General features: G+C 39.1%; 2 protein-coding genes across 14 annotated transcripts in view; both read right to left on the bottom strand.

The window, feature by feature from the left end:
* The window catches only part of dip2ca (disco-interacting protein 2 homolog Ca), a 190742-nt gene extending 189548 nt beyond the window's left edge, over window positions 1-1194 (bottom strand). For 6 of the 10 annotated variants that reach the window (XM_022681072.2, XM_022681076.2, XM_022681074.2 and 3 more), the window contains exon 1: window positions 599-1193. In XM_022681072.2, coding sequence (XP_022536793.1) covers window positions 599-677 — 79 coding nt within the window. In that variant the 5' untranslated portion in view covers window positions 678-1193. Of the gene's footprint in view, window positions 1-598 lie in introns of all 10 variants that reach the window. The other 4 variants (XM_022681079.2, XM_022681098.2, XM_022681103.2 and 1 more) reach the window with 2 other exon arrangements.
* A 2724-nt stretch (window positions 1195-3918) lies between these two features.
* Window positions 3919-24168, bottom strand: larp4b (La ribonucleoprotein 4B). Of its 4 annotated transcripts, none has more exons than XM_007232656.4 (17): window positions 23559-24168; window positions 18148-18287; window positions 13610-13757; window positions 12607-12759; window positions 12431-12512; window positions 11887-12023; window positions 11696-11799; window positions 11485-11595; window positions 11325-11378; window positions 11022-11225; window positions 10789-10898; window positions 10426-10680; window positions 9414-9459; window positions 9144-9326; window positions 8073-8206; window positions 7491-7602; window positions 3919-6293 (listed from the first exon to the last, which is right to left on the bottom strand). In XM_007232656.4, the coding sequence occupies exons 2-17, from the start codon at window positions 18232-18234 to the stop codon at window positions 6048-6050; spliced, it is 2166 nt and encodes a 721-aa protein (XP_007232718.2). In that variant the 5' UTR covers window positions 18235-18287; window positions 23559-24168; the 3' UTR covers window positions 3919-6047. The 4 variants fall into 4 exon arrangements, with proteins under 4 accessions (XP_007232718.2, XP_007232719.2, XP_022536879.2 ...); XM_007232657.4 differs by having other exon boundaries at window positions 9414-9456; XM_022681158.2 differs by lacking the exons at window positions 18148-18287; window positions 23559-24168 and adding an exon at window positions 13912-18004 and having other exon boundaries at window positions 9414-9456.
* Between the last annotated feature and the right edge of the window lie 305 nt (window positions 24169-24473).

The raw sequence follows: 24473 nt of genomic DNA, 5'->3' as shown, positions 1-24473 counted from the left end.
GTTGTGTTGGTATGGTTGGTTGGGTCGTTCGTTTGTAGGTGAAGGAAGGAGGAAAGGAGGGAGGAAAAGAGGAGAGAAGAAGAGGGGGAGTCAGGCAGCTAACTAACCTAATGTCTTCTCCACACAACAACCGTAGCTAAGCTTTATTTAGAACAAGAGAGAGCATCAAAAACTGACAAAAAGCAGAGGTTCTCTCATAACACAATAACTATTGGGTGGAGACCGACCCTTATCCACCATCCAACCCAACACCAAGAGGGTGAATAACGCTCCAATAGAGTAGCTATAAAACATAAAATGTGGAAAGGAGGGAGGAGAGAAGGACAGGAGAGAAGAGGAAAGGGAGTCAGGCATCCAGCTAACTAACCTAACGTCTTCTCAACACAACAACCGTAGGTTATAGCTTGCTGCTTCAAAAAAACAATAAAAATTGAGCCAAACAAACACACACACACACACACACATATATATATATATATATATATATATATATATATATATATATATATATATATATATATATATATATATATATATATATACACACACACACACATATACACACATATATATACACTAAAGCCAGCAACCCTCCTACCTTCAGATAACTCCAGCTCCAGTTCAGCTAATCTGGCTCGCACTTCCAGAGGAAGGGGCAGCGCATCGCGGTCCGCCATTGTCCGTCTGAAACAGGGAATAAAATCACTCTGGTCCGCTCTGTCTGTCTCTCTCTCTCTCTCTCTTCTCTCTCCTTCTCTCTCTCTCTGTTCTCTCTCTTCTCTCAGGCGAGGCTGGCTGTCAGCGCTGCTCTGCGGTCTCCACGCCGCAGCGGCGCATAAGGGCTTCAGGAGATGGAGGTGTCTAAAGCGACTGATAGAGAGATAACGTTAGATAGATGGATAAATTGATAAAGAGAGAGATAGAGAGATAGTGGACCCGACAGGCAGACTCAGTGTGGGTCTGTATGCAGAATAGTCTCTTCTCTCCTCCCCGCTCTCTCTCTTTCAGCGAAGCCCAGCCATGTCTGCGCGGCTCCACGGTGCACTCGGAGGCTGGGCGGTTCTGGAGATAGGCGCAGTGTGCCTGTGAGTGTGTGTGTGTGTGTATCGGTGTATCGGTGTGTGTGTGGCGGCGAGGCTCGCTGATCGCAAAGCAGCGTCCGCAGCTCCCTCTGCGCGTCGCTCTCTCCCTCTCTGTGTTTCACACACACTCCGCATGACGCAAAGGGACACGCTGTTTCACCATTGACCAAAAGGGGGCGCTAGAAAGCAGGTATGTAACGTAACTAAAAAATGTACCAAAAAATGATCAGAATATCATTGAAATGTTACTTTATTTCAGTAATTCAGTTAAAAATGTGAAACTCATTACACACAAAGTGATCTATTACATACAGAGTCACCAAAATTAGAATATTATATAAGACCAATTGGTATTTTTGGAGTCTGGGCAGTGTCTCATAAAAGTTGTCAGCAGAGGGAAGCATGAAGTACTGTAAGATTTACTTTGGACGTGATATAACACAGTGGACCAACCCCAGCAGATGACAATGCTCTCCAAACCATCACTGATTGTGGAAACTTCACACCAGACCTCAAGCAGCTTGGACTGTGTTCCTCTCCACTCTTCCTTCAGACTCTGCTCCCTTGATTTCCAAATGTAAAATTTACTGATGATCAGTGATGGTTTGGAGAGCCATGTCATCTGCTGGTGTTGGTCCACTGTGTTAAATCAAGTCCAAAGACAGTGCAGTGTTTTCCAAGAAAATCTTACAGCACTTCATGCTTCCCTCTGCTGACAACTTCTATAGAGATGCAGTTTTCATTTTCCAGCAGCACTGCCCACATTACCAAAAGTACCAATTGGTCTTACACAATATAACATTTTTTTGAGACACTGATTTTGGGGGTTTCATTAGCTGTAACTATACCACTTAGTAAGAGATCATTGTATGCAACACGCCTCTAAGACATGTTCAAAGACATTTTGCCCAGTTTACAGATACTGAGAGGGGCGCATTACTGGACTGAGAGAGGTCATCTAGGCCGTCTGTCAGCCAGCCACAATCACATACTCTTGCAGTGGGTGTGTTTAACAATGAATCCAAGCTCTATTTGGGATTTAACAATGGTTAGGTTTAAGTTTTAAGGGCTTTAATGTTATGCAGAACATCCAGTGCAGCCTTTCATTACAGAACTTCCAACTGGCATTTTTCAGCAGGATAATGCTCCCTCACACACAGTAAGGATTTCCCAGTAAGTTTGCTTCTGACAGAATTCTGTTAAGGTATGTGATCACTATTTTTGATCAAGAGGTTCTGGTAATAGAGTAAGACTCTGGAGCAGACAAATAAGAACCTATTGGAACCATACCTAATGTCAGACATGGGCTTGGGGTATATAAATGCCCCCAGTATTGAGCTATGGAGTAGTGGAGCTGTGTTCTCTGAAATTAAGTCGCTTAATCTAATACTTTTGGGATGAGTTGTGGAGATGAGAATAAGGTGTGGTTGGGATCGTTCAACATCTTGACTTCTTTAACACTTTTGTTCCTGAATGCAATCAAATTCTAACAGCACTGCTGGAAAATATGGAAAAACTCTTTTTGAATACCCTTTATTTCAGAAGACACAATGTGTAAACTGGTGTTGCAATAATTTTGTCCATATATTGTAAATTTCTAAATACTATGACACCACCGCATATTCGTACTGCTCTTTACTTGTGACATCCTTTCATATGTTTTGCTGATTTAGTTGATAGCCTGATAATGCAAATTCCATAAACAGATATCATGTAGCATTTTCATATTAAGAATTTTTTAATGATTTTATGACTTAGAGAATACAGTGACACTGAATGGAAATGTAAACAAGGCAAAATTAAGCTTCAGTGTTCAATTAATACCAAAGCCAATAGCACAGGATCATAAGGAAGAAACAGTGCATACCTGCTCCATCTTCTGGCTGAATTTAAAACATTTTAAATCACCATTCCATTCACCATGAGGAGAGAGCAGAGACTCCACAGATTCCTCTTACTCATATTTTTGAGACTCAATTGTCAAAAAAGGCAGTTTTGGAAATATTGATATAGCTCAGATCCTCTCAACCCTATCACGCCTAATACACACAATATTGACTAAATTATTAGGACATGAAGCATTATTGATACAATAATGCAATTCTTTTTTTATTTTATTTTTTTTTTTTCAAATCAAATCATAGATATTGAAGAGTTGACCATGCTTTTCTTAAATGCTTTAATTACAATTTCCATTGTAATTATGAGTCAAAGTCTTCTTAGTACCAGATTAAACCCTATATGCTTAGAACCTACGACTTAATAAATACAAGCTGGAGTTTGATGTGGCATTAAAATTTTAAGTTGGTGCTTGGGAAAGATGGAGACAAAGTGGGAATGTTTGTTCATTAACACATTTAAGAGAAGTTACAGAATGACTAGAGAATAGAACTGACGAGGGAGAATAAACCTAATAACCTGAAGAGTTTAAGGGTTCTCCCCATGATAGCTTAACAGTTAGGGTTTGCATCAGAGTGCAACAGTTTCGTCCCAAAAGGTAAAAGTGTGTTTGTATGAGACCCAGTGATGACATTGCTCCCAATGATTCCAGATAGGCTCTGGAATCGCAGTGGGTGGTTTTGTGGTCAGTTGTATATTTTGTATTAGCCTGTATTGCCTAAAACTACACTGTCTGGTCAGATAAATCAGAAGCATGGTCACTAGGTTTGGGCAATATTTATGTTCCAACACTTATCCCACATGAGCTATAAATGAATCATGGACCTTGCATTCTCAGTAAGTTCTCCATTGAGGAAATGGTGCTCAAGATACGCCACCCAGTGGTGATGCATCAAACTAAAGCCATAAGGACAAAACATCAAAACTTAAATGGGCATCCAATTTCTCATCAACATTTATTTTAATACACCTTGCTCTTAACCAATTTAAGGGTACCTTTTTTTAATGTTTTCCAATTATTTACATCTGTACAGTGAAAGCACACATCAAGTGCACACATTACAGTTCTGACCATAAGCATATACAAAAAAAAGAAAAGCAAAACAAAGAAAAGAGAGAGGAAAAATAAATCCATTTCAACCCCAACAGTTTTGTGCTACACAAATGCAGTGACCAAGGCTGTGAGAACACCCCACCACATCATCCGCTTCGGCCGACCCTTTGGGAACTGATAAACAAACTCGCTCCAATCTCTCTTCTAAAAAGTTAAGGCAGAGACATTTTTCAAGTTTAAATAAAATTCAAGTTTTCAAATGCTGTTAATTTATAATGGTGTTTTGTACATCTTAAAACTTCTGCAAGCAAACCTTCATTACTCTATTATAAACAATGGATGGCGATTTTACATGTTAACTTACTTGCATTCTAAGTGTCAATTTTGAAGAGGGGGGGAAGGACACATTTAAAAAAAACAAAAACTAAATTCATAAGGGACACAATGAATATCTTACACTCTCACACACAGACTCTCACACTTGCACACAAAATAATGACCTTGAAGCTTTCTATAAATTCTCTACACTGCAGGAAGACACACAGGAACAATTAGGACTCACTCTGCTCAAAAATAATTCTACGCGATCCAACAATGAACAAAACAAGTGATCAACTAAAGAGGGGAAGAAAGGGAAAAAAAGAAAAACAAAAGGACAAACTTCAGAAAGAGAGACTCTACAAAGAACGCCACTGGTCCATGAGTGCAGGAGGCTAAAATAAAGCAAGTTAATACATGCACACCTCCAAATCCAGGTCAGTTAATTTGATGATATGCAAACTTCAGGTTGGCGGGGTAAACGCTCCCCAAATCCTTTCTCCTATAGAGATTTCTGAACAGCACCAAATGAAACCAAGTGACAAACCATAGCACCACCCTAGCATTAAACTTCTCTGAAAAGCCAAATACGAAGCTGTACTGTTTTAGACAAACGCAGACTAGGCACATTATCACACCCCCACCCTTACACCCTGAGGACCTGAATCAGTGTACAGATCTTCCAGAAACTGATCAGACAACGTGCATCATACCTAGCAATTCTCTCACTGAGTGAGTGCTGAACTGGAACCAGTTTTTTTTTTTGCTTATTTGATCTTAATGAAAGCGATTATGTGGCTATATGAAAATTTATGCTCAGATGTTTGATATACATGGGCTCAGATTTTTGTCAAGCAATGTGGGCCTGGGGGAAATCTATTAAAAGAAAGGGTTTAAAAAAAAAAAAAAAAAAAAAAAAAAAAAAGAAAAGAAAGAAAAATGAAATACATAAAAAGGCATGCACACAAGACAAGATAATAGTTACACCAGCTACTCTGCCATCAAGTATAATTGATTAAAAAAAAAAAAAAAAAAAAAAAAAAAATGAACGAAAAAAAAGAAAAGAAAAACATCAGGTGCTGGTTTTAAAAAATGAAAATCAGAGCTCAAAACTATACTCCAGTGCCGACACATTAATACATAAAAACTGAACACAAAATGGACTTACAGAACTTCTCAATCATGCAGGCATAACAGCTCTGACTGCTCACCCTTCTGCAGAAAAGCCCAGAAAACAATCAGACCCAGTGCAGTCAGTGCAAGTACACTGGTAGTTAGAAAATTATATATACACACGTTGATTAAAAAAATTGAAAAGGAAAAGAAGGGTTCAAGATCAGCACTATTTCAAAAGTCAGTATTTACTACTACCAGCACTATTTTAACAACAAAAATCTTGAGCTCTGGCAAAAAAGCTAATTCAAAAAAAGGAATTAAAAAAAAAATCTCCACAACAGGGCCAGTTGTCCTTGAACAAAAAAAAGTAAAAGGAAAAAGAAGAACAGAAGAAAATAAGAAAAAGTAGACCAGAGAACCCTTATGCACCCACAAGTGTTTTCATCTGCAGGCCCTGATTCCAGTGACAGTTGTCAATATGTGCATTTACAGTAGGGCTGAGAGGGCTAAAGGAGCTATGTGAAGGAGCCCTGACCCACTGAGCGTTTAATGCCTCAGTCCGAGTCCTTGCTGAACCCTCAGGATTGAGATGAGGAAGCAGATGCCTCTGCAGCACCCTGGTGAGACTTCCAGGCATCTCTGACGCGAGGCAGCGCTGGTTTGGCCGAGGGAAGCCTTGTTTCTCTGCATCTGTGCTCTACAGAGTCAAGGGAGTTGGTGTCTTCTGCAGACGTACTGGCCGGCTTGGGCTCCACTGGAGGCTGCTGCGTCGGTGCCTCTCTTATCCTCTGGCAGATCTCTGCATAGCTGGGCTTTCTGGGCTCCTGGACAATTACATGTATATCACTGGTTAGTAACACGCATGCATGTTTAGCAAAATAAAAATCATATATTTAAAAAAAATACTAATAATAAAATAAAATACAATTCAACCACCATTGCAGCTGTTTGCAATAAACAAACCAAACAAGCAATTTAAATAGCAATTAATTAAGTGTTTTCTCCAACATCAACACAAAATGCTGCCTTCAAACAATACTCTCTCAGAATGCAGTCTTAGAATGATCCAACCTCCTGAATAGAATTTCTCATAAGAGCAAAGCAGGTGGCAAATCAAGGGCTTCATTAGTTTCAACAAGAGAGCTTGAGATAAAACATCAAATACTACGGAGTATGGGTTTGTTGACTGATGTTTTGACTGCACGCAGACATACAAAAAGATAGCAAAGATACTGAGCTTTTAGGAATATCATTGGAAGATGGAAGATTCCATCGTTTTTTCATTCATTTTACAATGTCTAGTTGTGGTCTCTAGTATCAATAATTGCTATGTGCCTCATTTTTGTGGGAAAAAAAAGTGCTCAAGTGTGTCTGTTCAGCCCTGCTTCAGATCACTGAATTAGAGGTCTCTGAAGAAAGACAGGTTTTGGATCTTTCATTCATACATGCAAACATATTGCCTCTGACTGGCACTGCAGCAGAGAATGCGACGCAATTGAACAGGATTTTTGATATCCTTAATATGCTTCGTAAAGCATATTTTCGATACAATAAGAAAATGTATCACAATAGGATAAAATAACGTCATATGGCCCACCTCTAACCAAAAAACTTTAACAGGAACTTGGCAGGCCTATACATTAGCAGTATTACTGAAGTAAGAAGACTAAAGAATATGCTGTGAAAAAAAAACACAACTAAACAAAAACCTCTCTGCTATAGGATGCAGATATAAAACATTGTTTCTTAAAATTCCCTACTGTAGTCTCAACCCATTGGCATTGTAGGTTTTTTACTGCAATTCTAGAAAGTGCTTGCATAAACAGAAGCTGGCACACTACCGACCTACACAATGACCTCTAAATCTGAAATGCCATCAAACTGCAATTCTGTTACTTTACTATTCAGTTTTTTTAAAAAGAAATAAAGCCATTCATGTTGAGAAATTTTCTATCTTGCATCTAAGCAAGTTTAAAAGCACTCCTGTATTGTTCCAGGAGTATCAGAAGTTGTCTACCCACCGTGCTTGGATTGTTAAGCTGGACTGTTGGACTTTTAGCAGCATGCGGAACTGAAGGCTTCTCAGCAAGTGTCGTCACCTCCTTGTTTTTTTCCTCGGGTGTCTTCATCGAACTACAAATCATAAAATTAGAAATATTAAATGTTATTTTTTTTTAACTAAATACAATGTACAATGTTTGCATCAGTGGTCACAACTAAACAATGACAATACCTTCCAAGAGCACTGATGCAAATATGAAGCCTGAGTCATCACAGCTGCATAAATTTTGCCCAATTATTTCCCCATTGTTAGTCTTTGCCAATTTCCAACTGCTCCATCCATCATACAGCACCAACTATCTGGGACCATAAAGGCAATTGCAAGCATCCTCATAGGTGCATTATGTCAATCAATGTCTCTTGCAGTTTAACTGAACAGCACTGACATGACAAGCACTGTGCAAATAAACCAAGAGATTCTATAGTTTACTACTTTCCTTTAATCAAAATCTGATTACAACAGTATGCTCCTCCCTTATGTTTGTTAGCTTGTCTTCTGTCAGTTCATCTATTGTAAAAGCACAATAACAATATAAATGTACCATCGCTTGTGGGCTGGAGAGGGTGGGTTGTGCTGTTCCACTGGAGGCTGAGCAGTGGGAGCCGTAACAGTCTGCGCTGATTCTTTGGGGATTCCTGAAGTCACACGGATGGTTACTGCATCCTTATTTAGGGGCTGACAAGAGACAAAAGGACCTCTGTGAAATTCCTGTGGCAGTAAGCATGAACATGTTCAACAGCTGGAGAATTAGAGAGAGATCAGGGAGTAACAGCCCTACCCAAATAAAAACAGCAACACTGGGAGTAGTCATGGTAGAGACCGAGAGCAAAGGCTACAATGAATTGCATGTTGTCCTAAGCCAAGTTGCAGCCTGGACCAACTGTAACCTTTAAACCTCAGGAGCTCTCAAGGTCAATAATGACAGTGCTAAGAATATTACATTGGGAAATGATGATAGGTTCATCACAATAATTACATTATTAATTCATCAAACAATACGCGGACATGACAATCATGTATGCAAGACAAAAAATGAGTTTAGCAACAAACAAGCACAAAACAGCACAAAATGCAGTCCAAGGAAATTGCTCATTTTGGCTTAGAGTAGTATTCTTTCTTTTGTTTGAAGCTGCTGCTGCTTGCACTTTATTTGGAAAGATTGCTCTACAGTGGGCCATCATCAGCATGAGCCTGCCCAGCATGCAACTTCTAATTGATATGAAAACACAATTACTTCTGTCTTTTAAACTGAAACAACACCGTTTTGTTGCATAAATCTTGTACTACTTTAGAATGAGCTAAATTTGACATCTTATTTTAGTTTCATTGTATGTAGTTTTCCAAAGGATCAACACATAGATACAGTGGCATAGGAAACCCATTGCCAAGTATATTTCTGATATAAAGGTATAAAGGTCACATGCGCAGGCAGACTCTACATTGTTGAGGAGCAGTACCATAAACCTGTCTTAAGACTGCAATTGCATTCTCTACAGCAATCCACTGCATGTAGAACTTAGTAACTAAAGAGCCAATGACAACAACCCAATTCCCATGACCATTCTTTCAAGTTCTTAAGTCAAGGTAAGTGGAAAGGAAAACAAAAAGTAACCTTGTCTTTAGCTACACCGGTGACTATGTCAGACAGTCGGTTTTCCAAGCTGTTTTCAGGCTTTACTTCTGTTTTAAGATTGCCAGCAGCACCAGGTAGGGGAGGGAAGCTGGATAGACCCAACTCGAAGCTTGGGGATGGGGCACGCTCCTGGGCTGGAGGGGGTGACTGCGTGGAGGTTCTCTGCAAAACAGAATAAACATTAGTTTGTTCCTTTTTGTGTGTGTTAACTGACTGACAAAGGTTTTCAGTTAATACCCGGTTACTTACTGAAAACTTCTCATCTCTTCTTTTTTTGTAGCCATAGCCATTTCTCCTTAGCAGAAAAGAAAAAGAGAGCATAAGGCTTTTGGAGAACAGACAGGCACATTTTTCACAGCCTATTAAAACATCAGCCCATAACACACCAACCAGCCACTTCCTGAAAACCACCTTCAATTGACAGTGCTACCTTTAGGATGTAAAGTCAGAGACAGAAGCAGAAATCTGTTTCTGGACAGTTTGTGTCAGTCATCCTCTAATCCTTCATCAGTGGGCACAGGATGCTGCTCACAAGACTTTTTTTTAGCACAACAGTGATACTGAAGTGGTTAAAAACTCCAGCAGCACTGCTGTGTCTGATACACTCACACTAGCTCAACACAAACTAACACAGGTATACTACTGTCTGATAACAGAACTACAAAAAGCTCCTACATAAGGGGTGCAGGAAAAGGGGATGATAAATTTGACAATGGGTGTAGAAACAATTAGGTAGTTTACATGAAGTTTCCACAGTTTGATAATTTGAACCTGGCAGTTTTCCTTCACACTGGTTTAAAACACTAACAAATAAACCAAAATAAAATGGCTCAAAATGAATTGAAAAATTATTATACACAGACTTCCAGTGAAAGGATGCGTTTTTCTTCCTCCTGTGAATCTGCTATTTTGAAGATACATTTTCTTGTGGGACAACAGCAAGAAGCCACTATACAGCTACAATGTAAAAAGCTTGTTTCTCATACAGAGTAAAGTATTTAAAAAGGAAGGAAACAAACAGTCTATGCCTGAAACAAGATCACTCCAAATGTTAACACTAGTGAAAACAGGAATCAAATATTAAAATCACATAATTTCAGTACACATTAACTAGCTAAAGTTTATTTAACAGATACTCCAAACACTTTAAAAGAGCAAATGTGTAATGCAAAAAAAACAGCATTGCTCATTTATGTGGCATTTAGTTAATAAATTAATTCAACATTTTAATTAATTCCAACAAGGCACTTGGATGTATTACCTTCCTCTGCCAATGACTGGTGAGTAGTCTGCCCCATTCATCTCCATTCTTCCACTGCCAACCTGATCTCGGCGAGGATAACTTGGGGCGCTGAGAAGTCGAGGTCGGCTACCTATCTGATTGGTGTGTGGCGTACGAGTCCCATTTGGGATTCGCTCTGAGGACACACTTGTGAAAGTGCCAGGGTTTTCCAATAAACCTGTTCCACGTTCTGTAGTCAATGACGTGGGTCGAACATGGCTTTTATTGTGATTCCTAAAAGAATGTAAATACAACCATCAACAGACGGGCCTATAAGCAGCTCTCAGACAGAATGCTTAATTGAGATGTGGCCTTTTTAATCTCTTATAAAAATAAGCATACCTGTTTCTTGGTTGATAATGCCTGACAGTCAAAGGTGCAGTGGCTGATTTGAAAGTAGGAGATCCAGCAAAACCATTAATAAATCCTCCAGGATTAGAGAATGGAGTAACCTTACAGACATAAGACAAAAAAGTTACTCGGATGTCAGTTACATATTTTTCTTTGGTAATGCATTTTCAATATTTTAAAGTTGAGATTAAAAACCACTTTTTAAGAGAGAACACAAGACTCACTAAGGGATCCAAGTAGCTCTGTGTTGACCAGCCTTGAGGAGTTACCAGCCTGTAGATAGGCGGGAACTGCTGCTGTGCCCCATACACTGGTGGGATGTAGAAAGAGGTATAGCGCTGCTGGATGTTTGAGGAGACATCTACAGGCCTGTATCCATTCTTTGGCACAAAAGTGTTGACAGCAATGGCCTTGGCCTTTATTCTTGCCTAAAATCCAGAAAGATCATATATGGAAGTGTAAACACACAGGCTCTTTTAAAAGTAACAAAAAAAGGTAATGGTAATAAGAAACACATTCAAGTTCACCTTTATGGGCTTTCCTTGAAAGGTCTTTACTTCTTCTCGGAGATACTGATATGCCTAAAAACAAATTCTGAATATTAGCAGAACTCACAAGAATCAAGGGAAGAAGACGTAATATAAATATAAAGTGATCGAGCAAAGAAAAAAAATAAATAAACTTTACCAGTTGTGCATCTGCCTCTGACTGAAAGGTGATGAACCAGTTATCATTATAGGCAAACTCACAATTGACAAAGTTGGGCAATTTTTCACTTTTGAAGAGCGATTCCACTTCCTTAAAAAGGGGTAAAGTAAACAAGCAATTACATACCAATCACATAAAACTTCATGCATGTTATATTTCCAAAATAAATATCCATGAACAACACAGTTACCTCAACAGGAGTGGCCTCAGGGACCTCACGGAGAATAACAATGCATCGATTCTGGTTTGGTCGCACTTTTTCACCACATTTGTCCACTTGTACGAGAGGAAGTGCTGAAAGCATTTTTTCACAAAAATGAAGACAAAAACTAAGACAAAATCTAAGGGTTTATTCAGTATTGTATTGATGGCATAACTTACTCTTCAAAATATCAGCAATTAGATCTACATCTGTGCTCAGCTTCTTGATTTGATCAAGATTTGCCACTGTCACAATTGGCACGTACTGGTCACTGTCCATTTGAGAGATGAGGTACATATCGTTGGCTAGATTCTCCCTATGAGATCAAAAAGAGAAAGCAATCAAGCAACTTTATCATTGAGTGAACAGCTGGCAAAAATTGCTATATCAACTAAAGTTTACAGCTGACCTCATGAAAAAAGAAATATTGCAATGATATTTAATGTCCATAATTAGTGCATTTTAACTTCAGTTCTTGAATATATGTGAACAATGCAAACTCACTGAGTCACCTCATTTTAGCAGAAGATTCGCAAAGTGTGAACTATTGAGTCTAGATCTATAGATTTTAAATAACCAAAGCTCACTTTTTATTCCACAATTAGGATTTTCTAACACAAATCAATACAAGCTAGTGTCAGTGTGATTAGAATTTACAAATGTTAGTGTTTAAACATTTGTAATAAATAAATACAGATTTTAACAATATATTAATATTATTACCGAGAGAGGCAAAACTCTAGTGTAGCCTTCAGCTGTTCTCGAAGGTCTTCAAGCTGTCTGGAGGAGTCTGAATCATCAGTTTCTGCATAAGAGGAAAATACACCAGAAGATATTTCAATGGGTAACATTCTTTTAGAGTACAAAACAGACTATAATTCTCCCAAGAATTAAAGTACCTTTCACTGATGACTCTTCCTGCAACCCAGGGGGCAACTGACCGACTGTGCTTTCCATGTCCCCTGATTCTGGTGGCACTGCTAAAGGCAGTTTTACGGAGATGGACCCCTGTTCTTCATTCCATTTCCCTTTGTCATTGCTGGTGACATAACCTGGAAGAAGAAACGCCACTAGTTATTATTATGTGAGGCAGAACAATTACTAATGATTATTTTTCAAGCGTCTAGATAGGTTTCCTTTTTTCACTGTATCAGTACTGCAGAACCACTGGCTGTTTATTGCCTTTAACATTTCACATTTGTTTAGATACATAATAGTTTAAAGCTAAAACCTGTTCATTGGATCAGCTCCTCTGATCATATAGGAGTACAATTAATTACAAACTGTTTTATCTTTCAGATTTTCTGCATATTTTGTAAGCCTCTTTCTCCACAGAGCAGGTTTTATTTGTGTAGTGGGTCATTCTCAGAAATAAGGTGACATGGACAGGGTGCTGGTCTGTTAGTGTGTTGTGCTGGTTGACCACCAGAGAGCAAGGACTTTTCAAATCTTTGAGAAAAAAAAATACTGGTACATTTTATGATTCACCAGTATAGATTCTGCATGAATCATGTAATACATAGTATGATTTGATAACCATAATATTAGGATTTGCGTAACTTTTGTCTGGGCTGTGTTTCCCTAAAAGCCTTTTGGCACAAAAAGCACTGTTAAATTATAGCGCAAGCATTACATTAAAACATCCTCTGCAGTATTAAGATTACAACCATAAAATTGTGCTGTCCAATACCAAAACAGATAGCCCTAAACTAAATCTCATTTCAATAAACAAAACAAAAAAAATTTGCATATAAAAAAGGGAGGTACTTTCTAATCTTAAAATAAATTCTGTATTAAAGAACATCAACAAACAAAACAAACAACACATATATAATAACGTATAAATAATAATAACAACAATATAATAGTAATATTGTATATAAAGTGGCTATAAATGTTTACCTCCTGAGACTGTGTTTGTCGGGTCACTGGTATCTCCTGTCCATGACGGGAGAGAATGTGTGTAGGCGGGTCCCGAAGCTTCCTGATTCGGCATATAACTGGCCCATGCCTTGGCATTTGGATTGAGCTCAGAGACCTTGGTGGATTCCTATGGTACAACAAAGATGGACAAATATAATCAGTTACTGAACAGACTGCATGCCTACACTGTGGCACTGTGACAGTTCCACAGAGCATGCTAAACAAGCAAGAAAAAAAATAAAACACCATAGTCAGATTATGCACTGTTAAAGTCCACTTACAATTTCACTGTAAGCATTTTGCCAGTCCCATACACAGGAACCATCAGAAACTAACAGGCTGTAGGGGTAAGCAGTCGTAAAGGCCTGCATGCCCTCCATGTCGATTTTAGAATCACTTTTATTGTCCTGCTCGGAATTTCCTTCCATCATTTCTTTCTCAGAGAGACAAGGGTGCCAAGCTGAATCCAAGGCATACCCATGCAATTGTGTATCAAGGAACAGTGTTTCAGAATCTGTGGGCCATCCAGAAAGGTCCTGATTAGAATCGGCATCTTCGTTCACATACGATTTGCCGAGAAGGTTAGAAACCATGTTTAGAACGCTCTGGTCTCCTTCTGATTCACTCGTGTCAATCCCATTTTGCAAGTTTTCTGTCAGCTCAGAGACAGTGGCTTTACCGATGTTTCGTAGATGAATCTCGTATGAGGGAGTGCTGGCGTAAGCGTCGACTTGGCCAGGTTCAACAGGTAATGGAATAATTTTGTTCAGGCATGTAGTTTCATCTTCATTTTCAGTTACTTTATTAAATTTGCACAGACATGTTCCAGTATCTTCAAGGATACAACTGGAAGGGTTGCATGACTCAAGCTGGTATCCCTGAAGCCTGCTCGTCGCAAAGCACTCTGTGGATGCACTAGTGCCCTCAGGTCCTTGTAAGGCACGTGATGCTTCTCTCATTTCAAACAGTGGTCTTATCATACTCACAAGAGGAATGCTGTAGTCAACCACAGCGCCCTCCTCTTCTGTGCCAATCAGGCACAAGCCTTGCAGATCTCCAGGCTTTGATTCTGTCTTTTGATTGGATGCATGTGAAGCGCTTTGAATATCATTGGCAGCCTGCCCTAAGAGGAGGCCTGAGGGAATGCAAGCGGTCTCACTCAGCATACTGTTTTTAGACAATGTGCCACTGTCAGACGTTTCAGACGCCTCAACTTCAGAAGGCAAGCTTGTAGGCAGACTAAATCGGCTGTCAAAGTCTGCATTTTCCTTATTATCCCTCAAACAGAAAGGAATTTCTTGGTCGTCAACAATTTTTCCAAGGTTAAGATAATGCTGGGTCTCTAGTAACTGTATGGCTTTCTGTAGTCCCATTTCAGGACCTGATTTCATATCATTTAAAGAAACTTGAGCAGGCTCCTTTAATTCACCTCCACTGGAGCACCCAGAGACAACTGAGACCTTCTCGTTCTTGCTCAAGTCAGCATTCTCTTTTCCCTTGTTGGTAACACATTCTTGAGCTGGGTTAGGTAAAGTGGTCTCTGAGATAAAACATTTTGGACCCTCATTATTAAACAAACCCTGAGTAGCTACAGTAGAATGGTTTGGTGTACTATGCATTAGGTGACTGACCTCTACAGAGCAGTCCGTTCTAGATGCAACATCTGAAGTGTTCCTTGAATCAGGAGTCACAAGAACATTTGAGCTTGTCTGACCACAATTCAGTAAGTTGTAGCTGTTCCCCTCCGAACTTGAATCAGAATAATTGTCATCGTCATTATCATCTTGAAGTAAACTTTCAGTGTTAGGAGAGTTTTGACTTACAATAGGTTGAAAATATGGTGTGTGAATATGAGAACAGGTCATCTCTGCAAGCTGTTCTCCATTTATGAACTCAGATTCTGAACCTTTTAAAAGGTCAGTGTTAGAAAGGTTACAGGTGAAGTCCTCCTCCGTACCAAGGTTAATTTCTCCTTTCTCTTCTGTATCTTCACAAGTCAACAGAGGAACTACATCACTTTCAGAACAACCTACTACCCCTACTTGAATAGAAATATCTGTCTGAGAAACATCAGTATTTCCCCTAATGATATTAGGTATGACTAACTGCAAGTTCTGGAATGCGTTAAACTCGCCAGACATGAGTTCCAATTTTGTAGCCATTAGATCAGATGCTAAAACGCTGACTGTTTCAACAGTTGAGCATATTTTGGAATTCTGATTTGCTGAGTTAGTTTCTTGCTCTTGGGAACTGCAAACCGTTGTAAACTTTTGGCACTCCATATCATCAGTTTCCTTTCCTAGTGAAGGTGTGACCAAAGCTAGAGTGGCATTCCCAAGCAGCTCAGGTGTATCAGATGCCTTACAAATGAGTAAATCACCTTTTTGAATAATTTCTTTCTGAGATGTCTCAAAAGGGATAATACTTGATAAATAACAACTAGACGTTTCTTTAGAATCTGAGAGACTCTCTTCGTCTTTCATAGCTGAAGAAACTAGGCAGCTGGATGTTGTTGTAGCACAAATCACAGAATTTCCAGAATCATTAAATGCAGTATCTGTGACCTTAAAGTCCAGATGTGTTTGTGATTCAAAGTTTGCAAAGTTCTCACTTTGATCAATACAACTAATATCATTGTTGGTGTCCAGTTCCTGCTTAGAGGCTTCCAAAGAGTGTCCTTCCAAAGCCATGCCCAACATTTTCAAGTCAACAGGTACCAAGGGCTTAATGTGTTGTACTTGTTTGCCTTCAACACCTGTCTTTAGGGAGAACACCTGTTCATTTTTTTCCAGAAAATCAAGGGTAGTTTCCTCAGCACTGATGACGGACAGTTTTCTTGACTCATGCCCATGCTGCTTTTCACTGCCACCATCAAGCATCTTTACTTCATTTTCCATTTTCTCTTCACCAGAAATTGGAACATGCTTTTCTGACTCTGCAGTTTTTTCGTCAACTGCCCCATGGAAGTGAGGCGGGTGTGTAATATTGTAATCCTGTACAGCCAAAGTTCTTGCTGGGGGACTTGCAAAACACATTTCTCTATCTTCTTGTGGTGCTTCGATCGTATGCATGTTTTTAAAAGCTTTGGTCCCATTTAAAGGGTCTGAGGCAGATCCGGTGCATACATTATTCAAGACAGATGAATGATTAGACAACACCACTTCAGTGTCATCCAATCCATTTGTCTGATCGAATGGCAAAGGTTGTGCAGTGGAAGGCAGTTCACACTCACCCTCTACCAGATCGTCTGCATCAATTGAGCAAATGCTGTAGAAGCTCTGGGTTCTCTGTTTGAAGTGGTAATCTTGAGCTGCTAAATCAATATTACTTTCATCCAAATCACTAAACTTCCCATGATTCCTTCTGCCTTTTTCATTTGGATACAAGGTTGTACCCAATGTAGATACAACTCCAGACTTCTCCCTGACAGTACTCTGCACCTGTGCACACTCCTCCGGACCAAGTGCGCTGTCTGTAGAGTGCTCTGCTTTGATGCCATGACTGTCTGGAGTGAGTGTGGCTGCAGCAGCTGTAGCCACGTTCTCGCAAGAGCTGCTCCAACTTTTTCCTTCTAAATGTGAGCAGTGTGATGGTCCAATTTCACTAAACCAATTTGCCCGTTTCACTGCATTTTCAGCTATTCTCTTTTTTACAGAGTTCATCACAGCTGTGTCTGTAATCCGAGGAGGGGCAAGATCAGCGTCCTGGTTGTCTCCACGTGAGCCTTTTGAAACGTCCTTTCCATCTCCATTCCTTTCCAAAACTTCACAACGACGAGGATCACCATTAAGTTTGCTCCAAAGTACGGTCCCATCCTGTATGCTGCTGTTTTCCTTATCAATAGCACTGAGACTCACTGACAGGTTTGTGGAAGAAGAATTACTTCTTGTATCCACGGCTATGTTCGTCTCTCCATATTCAGGGAGCTTCTCTTCAGCCAGTTCAGCCACAGAGCAGGCGCACCGCTTCACATCTTTAGCCGTGCAACTTTCAGCAGCTGATGATTGAAGAAGGCTGGTTCGTTCACTGACCGCGTTAGGGTTGACCTCTTTACTGAAACAACACCCCATATTAAACTACATCAAAAAAGTCCCTTCAGTAAAATGCCACCCTAACGTTGAGAAGCTCCTCACGAGAGGTTGTCCAAAAGAGAGGGGGAAGAGAGAGACCAGGAGGTGCAGCATGGCTGACTACCCCCACTCCCTAAGCTCAAAATAGCACATTTAAATTTGTGCAACTGACTCACATGGCTCTGTCACTCACACACAACCTCCAGAATTGTGATTGGTGGTTTTGTTATACGAATGGTATCGGATTAGCGTGTGCTTCTTACACCTAAGTCTGAAAATAAACTCTTTACAATTTTAAATAAAATAGGCATACTATATTTAACTTAATAAATAAACAACTATCAAGTTAACAATCACATAAAAAACAGGTACATAAATATCAACTACAGTTACATATGTTCTCCATCTTTTATTAATAAATCTGACAGCACAAAGAGTATACTTTACCAAAAGGGGAATCTCCTTTTTCCTCACTTCCTGCGACTGCTGCACCTGCGGCTCAGCTATATCTTTCCCTTCCTGGTCTGAAGTCATGAGCCGTCCAGGTCTGGGCTCTTTAAACAGAGCTCCAAAATTCACCAAGGAGGCTATGGTGAACACATGAAATTAAAAAGACAAAACACATCAAATTGGTGTGAAATTTAAACCCCATTTATACCTGCTCACTTCTTCTGTCCTGAAGATCAGGACTACATCTTGATGAGGCCAACATACATAAAAATACAAGTGTAAATGCACCCAAGACGCATTTAAATCAGATAAAAAAAATCTGCAGTTTGATCATTTTCAGGATACAATCCGGATGCTAAAATCAGTACATCAAAGATTATGCCCACAGTTTTATACCAGACAAGACCTTGAACCTAAATATTAGAGGCTCACAATCACAGAACTTCCCATGACTTCACTCTCCCTTTTCTTTTGGACATGTGGGTGTTTCCACTGTAGATAAAATTTCAGACTTCTCCTTGACATTACTCTGCACCTGTGCACACTCCTCCAAATAATGACTATCTGGCATGGCATTGTCTGAAGCAGCAGTATTCTCAATAGATTTAGATTTAGATGTCACAGACTATAGCAGACAATTAGCTACCAGAAATGTATCAGAGGCTTACAAAAATAACTTCTTGCCCCTCTATACTAAATGGATATTTATTACATTTCGAATAATAAAGTTTTGTAAAGGCAGGATGATATCAGGTTTTATATTATATAATCATTAACATTCAAACATATACTGCCTGATGTATTTATTGTATGCCAGAAAAGGACCAAGCCACACCACTACAATTGTCCAATACTGACCGTGCTACTTTAAAATTCATTAAACTACAAAAAATTAAATATATTTTTACTCCTATACTTCAACATGAGTATCTAGCTTGTATAAAGCAATAGTGATTCCCTCACTGTTGGCCAGTAAAGAATAGATGACCCTACAAATAGTTTGATCATGGCGCAGCTTTCCAAAGGTTGCTTTTAACATTCTAAAATGCCAAATCTTAAACTCATCTAAGCAAATGCTCTGTTCTGCTCCCTTAGAACTGTCGGGTAAATTTGCACTCCAGAGTACATGACTTGGAATAATTCTACAAAAAGCAGAAAGTCAAATCTCTCCATTTTTCTTGTTTCAACTTATTTCTTTCTTTACATTTTATATCACAAACTTACATAAAAACACAAAACTTCCTGAAGCAGGAATACAATAAATGCAACACACAGTGACTCATGAATCTAGATTTTTTCAGCAGTCTTAAAACACTGTGGCACATGTAATACAGGCAAAATAAAATAACTTAACAGCATCATGCAGTCTACATGGGTAAAATATAAAAAAGTAAAATGTAGTGCATGCATACTGCAACTACAATTATATAAAAACACCTTAAAGCTTCTCGGCAAATAGCAAAAGAAATACAAAATATGATTATTTTAAGACAGATGGTATATCAAAACAATAATATTGTGCACAATACAAAGTCATTTGGCACCCCAACTCCAATGTGCTTTAGGAAAACAAGGCCCAGCTTGGAATCTTTTAAAGGGTCCGTCTTATGAAGCACACTAAGCTTGTAACTCAGATTTCAGCTCAACAGAACCTAGGGTCCGTGTTTAACTTGTTTTTGCAATTAACCTTACACATAGTTTCCTCGATATGCTTACAAAGTATACTTTCAACTCAGTCAGAAAATTTCACAAAAGTATAAAATATCACCATACAACCACCTCTACTACAAACACATCTGTGGGCTTGACTCCCTGCATCACAATCACGCACCAAAAGAATTATATCAATCAGTGGCCCTCCCATCTAAGTTGACCTAACAACATACAACCCTTTGGTACACAAGTTCTTAGGAGGACCAGGTTTAAACCATTTAAGTGGGACAGACTAATGGATGTTTGTTGAATGTTTTTTTTTGTCATGATACTTTTATAGCCCAGAAAAAAAATCACCAAGCTCATAGTTCTCAACTACTGTTAAAAGGGAACTGTGGGTAATAGAGCCCTGCTGAGTCAGCTTCATAGCCGTTCTCGCTAAAGGGCTTAATGAGGGTGCATTGACTGCGCTTATAAACACACTTTAGGCAAAATGAGAAACGGTATAACCTACAGCCACATGGTCTTCGTGCACATGAGGACTACAGGACCCCAGGTGTGCCATTTGGGATAGGGCTATTGTTAGTCTGTAAGGTATGATCGATTCTGATTTAAGTCGCTTCAAACCTAAGAATCAAAAGACAGGTACAAGTCCAGAACGCTGTAGCACGAGAGAAAGGGCACACGTAAGAGTGGCTGGTATAGGAGAAGAAGCACATGAGAGAGAAAGAGTAAATGAGATGTAAACAAGGTGGACTAAAAGTCAGCTAGCTGGTGCAAATGAGAGTAAATGGACAAACTCAAAAGTTTTGAAAGGGGTGATGAGGAGTTTTGAAAGGAGCTCATTACCATCATGTATAAGAATAGGCACAGTTTTGAACAGGGTTCTTTATAGACAGGGAATAAAAGGCAGTGTTTGTGCTTAAATCCTGTGGAATTTTGAAAGTATGTCAGATATTTCAATAAGCCCTAAGAAAACTGTTAACTTGTGAAAAAGGTGTAAAATACGATGATGTTATAACAAATAAGTGCAATCACTGTGTTAACTTCATTGATTAAGCTGTTCCAATAGTCATTATATATATTACATTATTCAGGCACTAAATAGCTTTAATTGGTCGTTGGGTGCAAATATCACAAAGAAATAAAGTGGTAAGAAAGAGTAGCAGAAAAATATGTTAATATGTGACTAATAATAGCTGCAGCAATCTGGAAAAAAATGTGACCTGACAAGAACCTGAGGGTCCATCAGACTGGTACTGACTGATCGGAGGGATGTTTATGGCCCATTCTTCCACTGGTCAGACTAGAACTAAGCGATGATAATACTAACAATAATAATAATAATAATAAAAATAAATATTGCTATCATGATAAATTACACCACAATAATAAAAAATGATTTTCTTGTATATATCTGATGTGACAATTACAGCATGGTCCAACTGTTGGTTTGTTGGCATAATTGACACTGGTTAACTAGAATCAGGGCAGCACAGTGAGTAAAAAAAATATTACTCAAAACTTTTTGCCCATTCAAATGATCAGCTGTCAGAATATCACATTGTGCATCATATTATGTTTCTGCCACTTTATTCCTACTCAGTAAGGAAGGTGCCAGTGTGTGTACACACAAACCAAAGGATTGGCATTCAGAACCCATTTAACAGAATTGCATAAAATGAGAAGACACTGTGTGTATCTGTGGGCCATGAGGTCAAGACTAATGGCCCCTAATATCAAATTTAACCTGACTAGTGCAGCTTTGGCAAGCATCATATGCACACTATGGTGATACTGGTCTTTAGTTAGTAATATGTGTTAGAAAATCAGCATCAGGTAAAGTAAAAATAGAGTGAATCAAATTCTATAAATAATACATATATTGGTGTCAGTTTCACTAAATTTGGCAACTAATGTTCTTTACTGCAGGTTTACCCTATTCATTTGACTTGAGCTATTATGTTCAGTAAAGAAACACTAACTTTAGTTATTAGGGAGTTTAGAGTGTCTGTGTTTTAATACAATTATTATGTTTAACACCACATATCAATACAATACAATACATATCATTATAATGTCCCAAGCCTACTAAACAGTAAATCCTGCTACAAGATACAGACCACCAGTGCACCATGGTTATTAAAGAGCATTTTGTCTACATTTACTCATTTTATTCCTGAAGTCCACTTTATATTAGTAGACCACTGCTTGAAGGATTAGTCTTTACAAAACATGCTTTTTAAATGTTATAAAAAAACATTTCACTTACTTTAAAAAGTCTAAGAAGTGTAGCAGCCAAGAGTGGTGAATAAACATGCAATTCAACGTTGACTACTGTGTTTAAAAGAGTACAGTTTCTACAATAATTATGCAAAACTGATGTGTTCAATATAACAACTGATAAAAGATGCATCATAAAAAAGTTCCTACATGAACTGTTTTGGTCAACAATGGTAAACAATGACGAGGAGGATTAATCCACGATACTAACTACTCTGCATACAGCCTTTTCTTTCTCTCACTACATGTACAAAAGAGAAAATACGGGATCTATTTTAGTAAAAACTCTTTTGTTAGAATATTTAACGTGTCGCAAAGTTTAAAGTAGGGCTGCAACAATAAGTCAATATAATCGACAAAAGTGCCCAAACACAACAGATTACATATTTACTTACAAAATATCAGTACTTTGCACATTAAAACATCTAAACATGTATATGCATTTTAGATCTTATGTTCAGCTGTTTCTATTGTTTTTAGAGACTAATCGACTAATAAAAAAATCTAATCAGTCGACTACCAATATAATCATTACATGCAGCCCCAGTTTATTGTATCATTGCCGAAAAATAACATAAAACGTTCCCCACAATTTTGTTAGTTGGAAAATTATTGAACTGAGGAAAAATGTGGTTAAACTGAGGAAAGAGTTTATTAAACTGGGGCAAAAATTTATAAAACAGACAGAATCAAATAGTGTAAGTAAACATATAAGTATTAAACCATAGGTTAAAAATGTAGGTTATGTATTAAACAGGGGCAATGATTTAACATTGCTAACTAAAAAGTTATCTCTCTAAAGATTAACCATACCTAATTTTCCCTTTTCTCCTTATTCTTTACGGTCCTGCAAGTTACGCTTGTTGTTATTAACTATAGTCGCTAGCTAACCTAACCTGACTAGCTAGATATCTCTTTACTTCTGGGTTTAGCTAAGCTAATCAGCTAACTACGAGTCATAGCTACCGTTAAATCTCTATGGTAGACCATCTGTTCTGCGATTGGTTTAACGATGTTTTATGTAGTTATTTAGTTAACTTAGTTACCTAGCTAATAGCATTTACTTTCTCATCTTACTTAGCTAGGCTTTCTTAACATAAACAAGTTGCATCTGCTAGCTAACAGCTTCTGAAGCTAACAGGAGCTAGGTTTATAAAGCTAACGCTAGCTAAGCTAACATACAACCATCCAGAAGCGCAGTGGCAACTAGCTAAGTTAGCTAAGCAGCGTTAGCTCTTTGGCTAGCTCACTTTAGCCGCACTGCACAGCAGGATAGCCAACCAACACGGCTAGCTAGCTAATTCGACGCTAGTTTCTAGCTTAAACTAACCGAGCCAAGTTACATAACAAACCGACAGAAGCGTCCAACCCCGCTGAACTGCGCAGAGTAACGTTAGTGGATCTAAACAGCTGTAGTTAGTTAGTTGAAAGTTAGTTAAGAGGTTTACAGCACGGAGGCTTTAACTACTCACCTTTATCAGCTAAAGCTGGAGGATCTCCGCGCACTACAGCCTGTGTTGGGCCGAAAGCTCTTAAAGCTCTTCGACTCTCAACGACTCAGTCCATGACAGCACACTTCCAAATCTACTCAAGGACCGTTAGGAGATCTGTAAGCAGACAGGCTTTCGACGGAGAGACGACAGAGCACGCTTTAACTCAGGCTTATGTGTAGCTAGCTGTATCTGTGCTGGAAAACCAGACTAGCTAACTTTTTAAACCATCAAACACGGACCGAAACAAGCTAGCAACACGCTAGCCAGCAAGTTAGCTCGCTAGGTTAGCCATCATCTTCTTCGCAGCCGCGACGATGTTATTCTTCGAATCCAGGCAGCACCGAGCGAGCCCAACCGCCACCGCCGCCGTCCCTAAACGCACACAAACGGCCTCACACCTACTGCTGCCCGCTATTCCCGCACCCAGCGTATATCCCAAGAGTTAGGAGGATGAATTGAACCAGGAGAGATCGCGACAGAGAAGCCCCAGGCTCGCAACGCCTCCCCACTATTTGTATTTTCAGTTTAGCTCACCGACGTTAAGCTACATCCGCGGCCCAAACCACACGACCGAGTCCGAGTCCGACTCCTGAACGAATCGGTTCCCTATTCATTAACCAGTCGGTTCTGAACTATTCGGTTCTCACTGTCAGCGTTACGCAACATTTAAGTCATTTTAAAAGGTTAAATAACATCAGAAATATTTCATAAACTGTTGCACACCTCCACAACCAAAACCGACGCATTCGCACTTCAAAACATTAGGATTTCTCTATCTGAACAGTCTGAATCGGACGTTTGATTCACTGAACCGGACCTTCCAAAAGAGCCGATTGTGTGAGCTCAATCACAACTGAATCACTAAAATCCCGCCTCATTTCTCCGCAGGATTTC

Source organism: Astyanax mexicanus, chromosome 1 (assembly GCF_023375975.1).
Source record: "Astyanax mexicanus isolate ESR-SI-001 chromosome 1, AstMex3_surface, whole genome shotgun sequence".
NCBI lineage: Eukaryota > Metazoa > Chordata > Actinopteri > Characiformes > Acestrorhamphidae > Astyanax > Astyanax mexicanus.
This window is presented reverse-complemented; position numbering and strand designations above follow the sequence as displayed.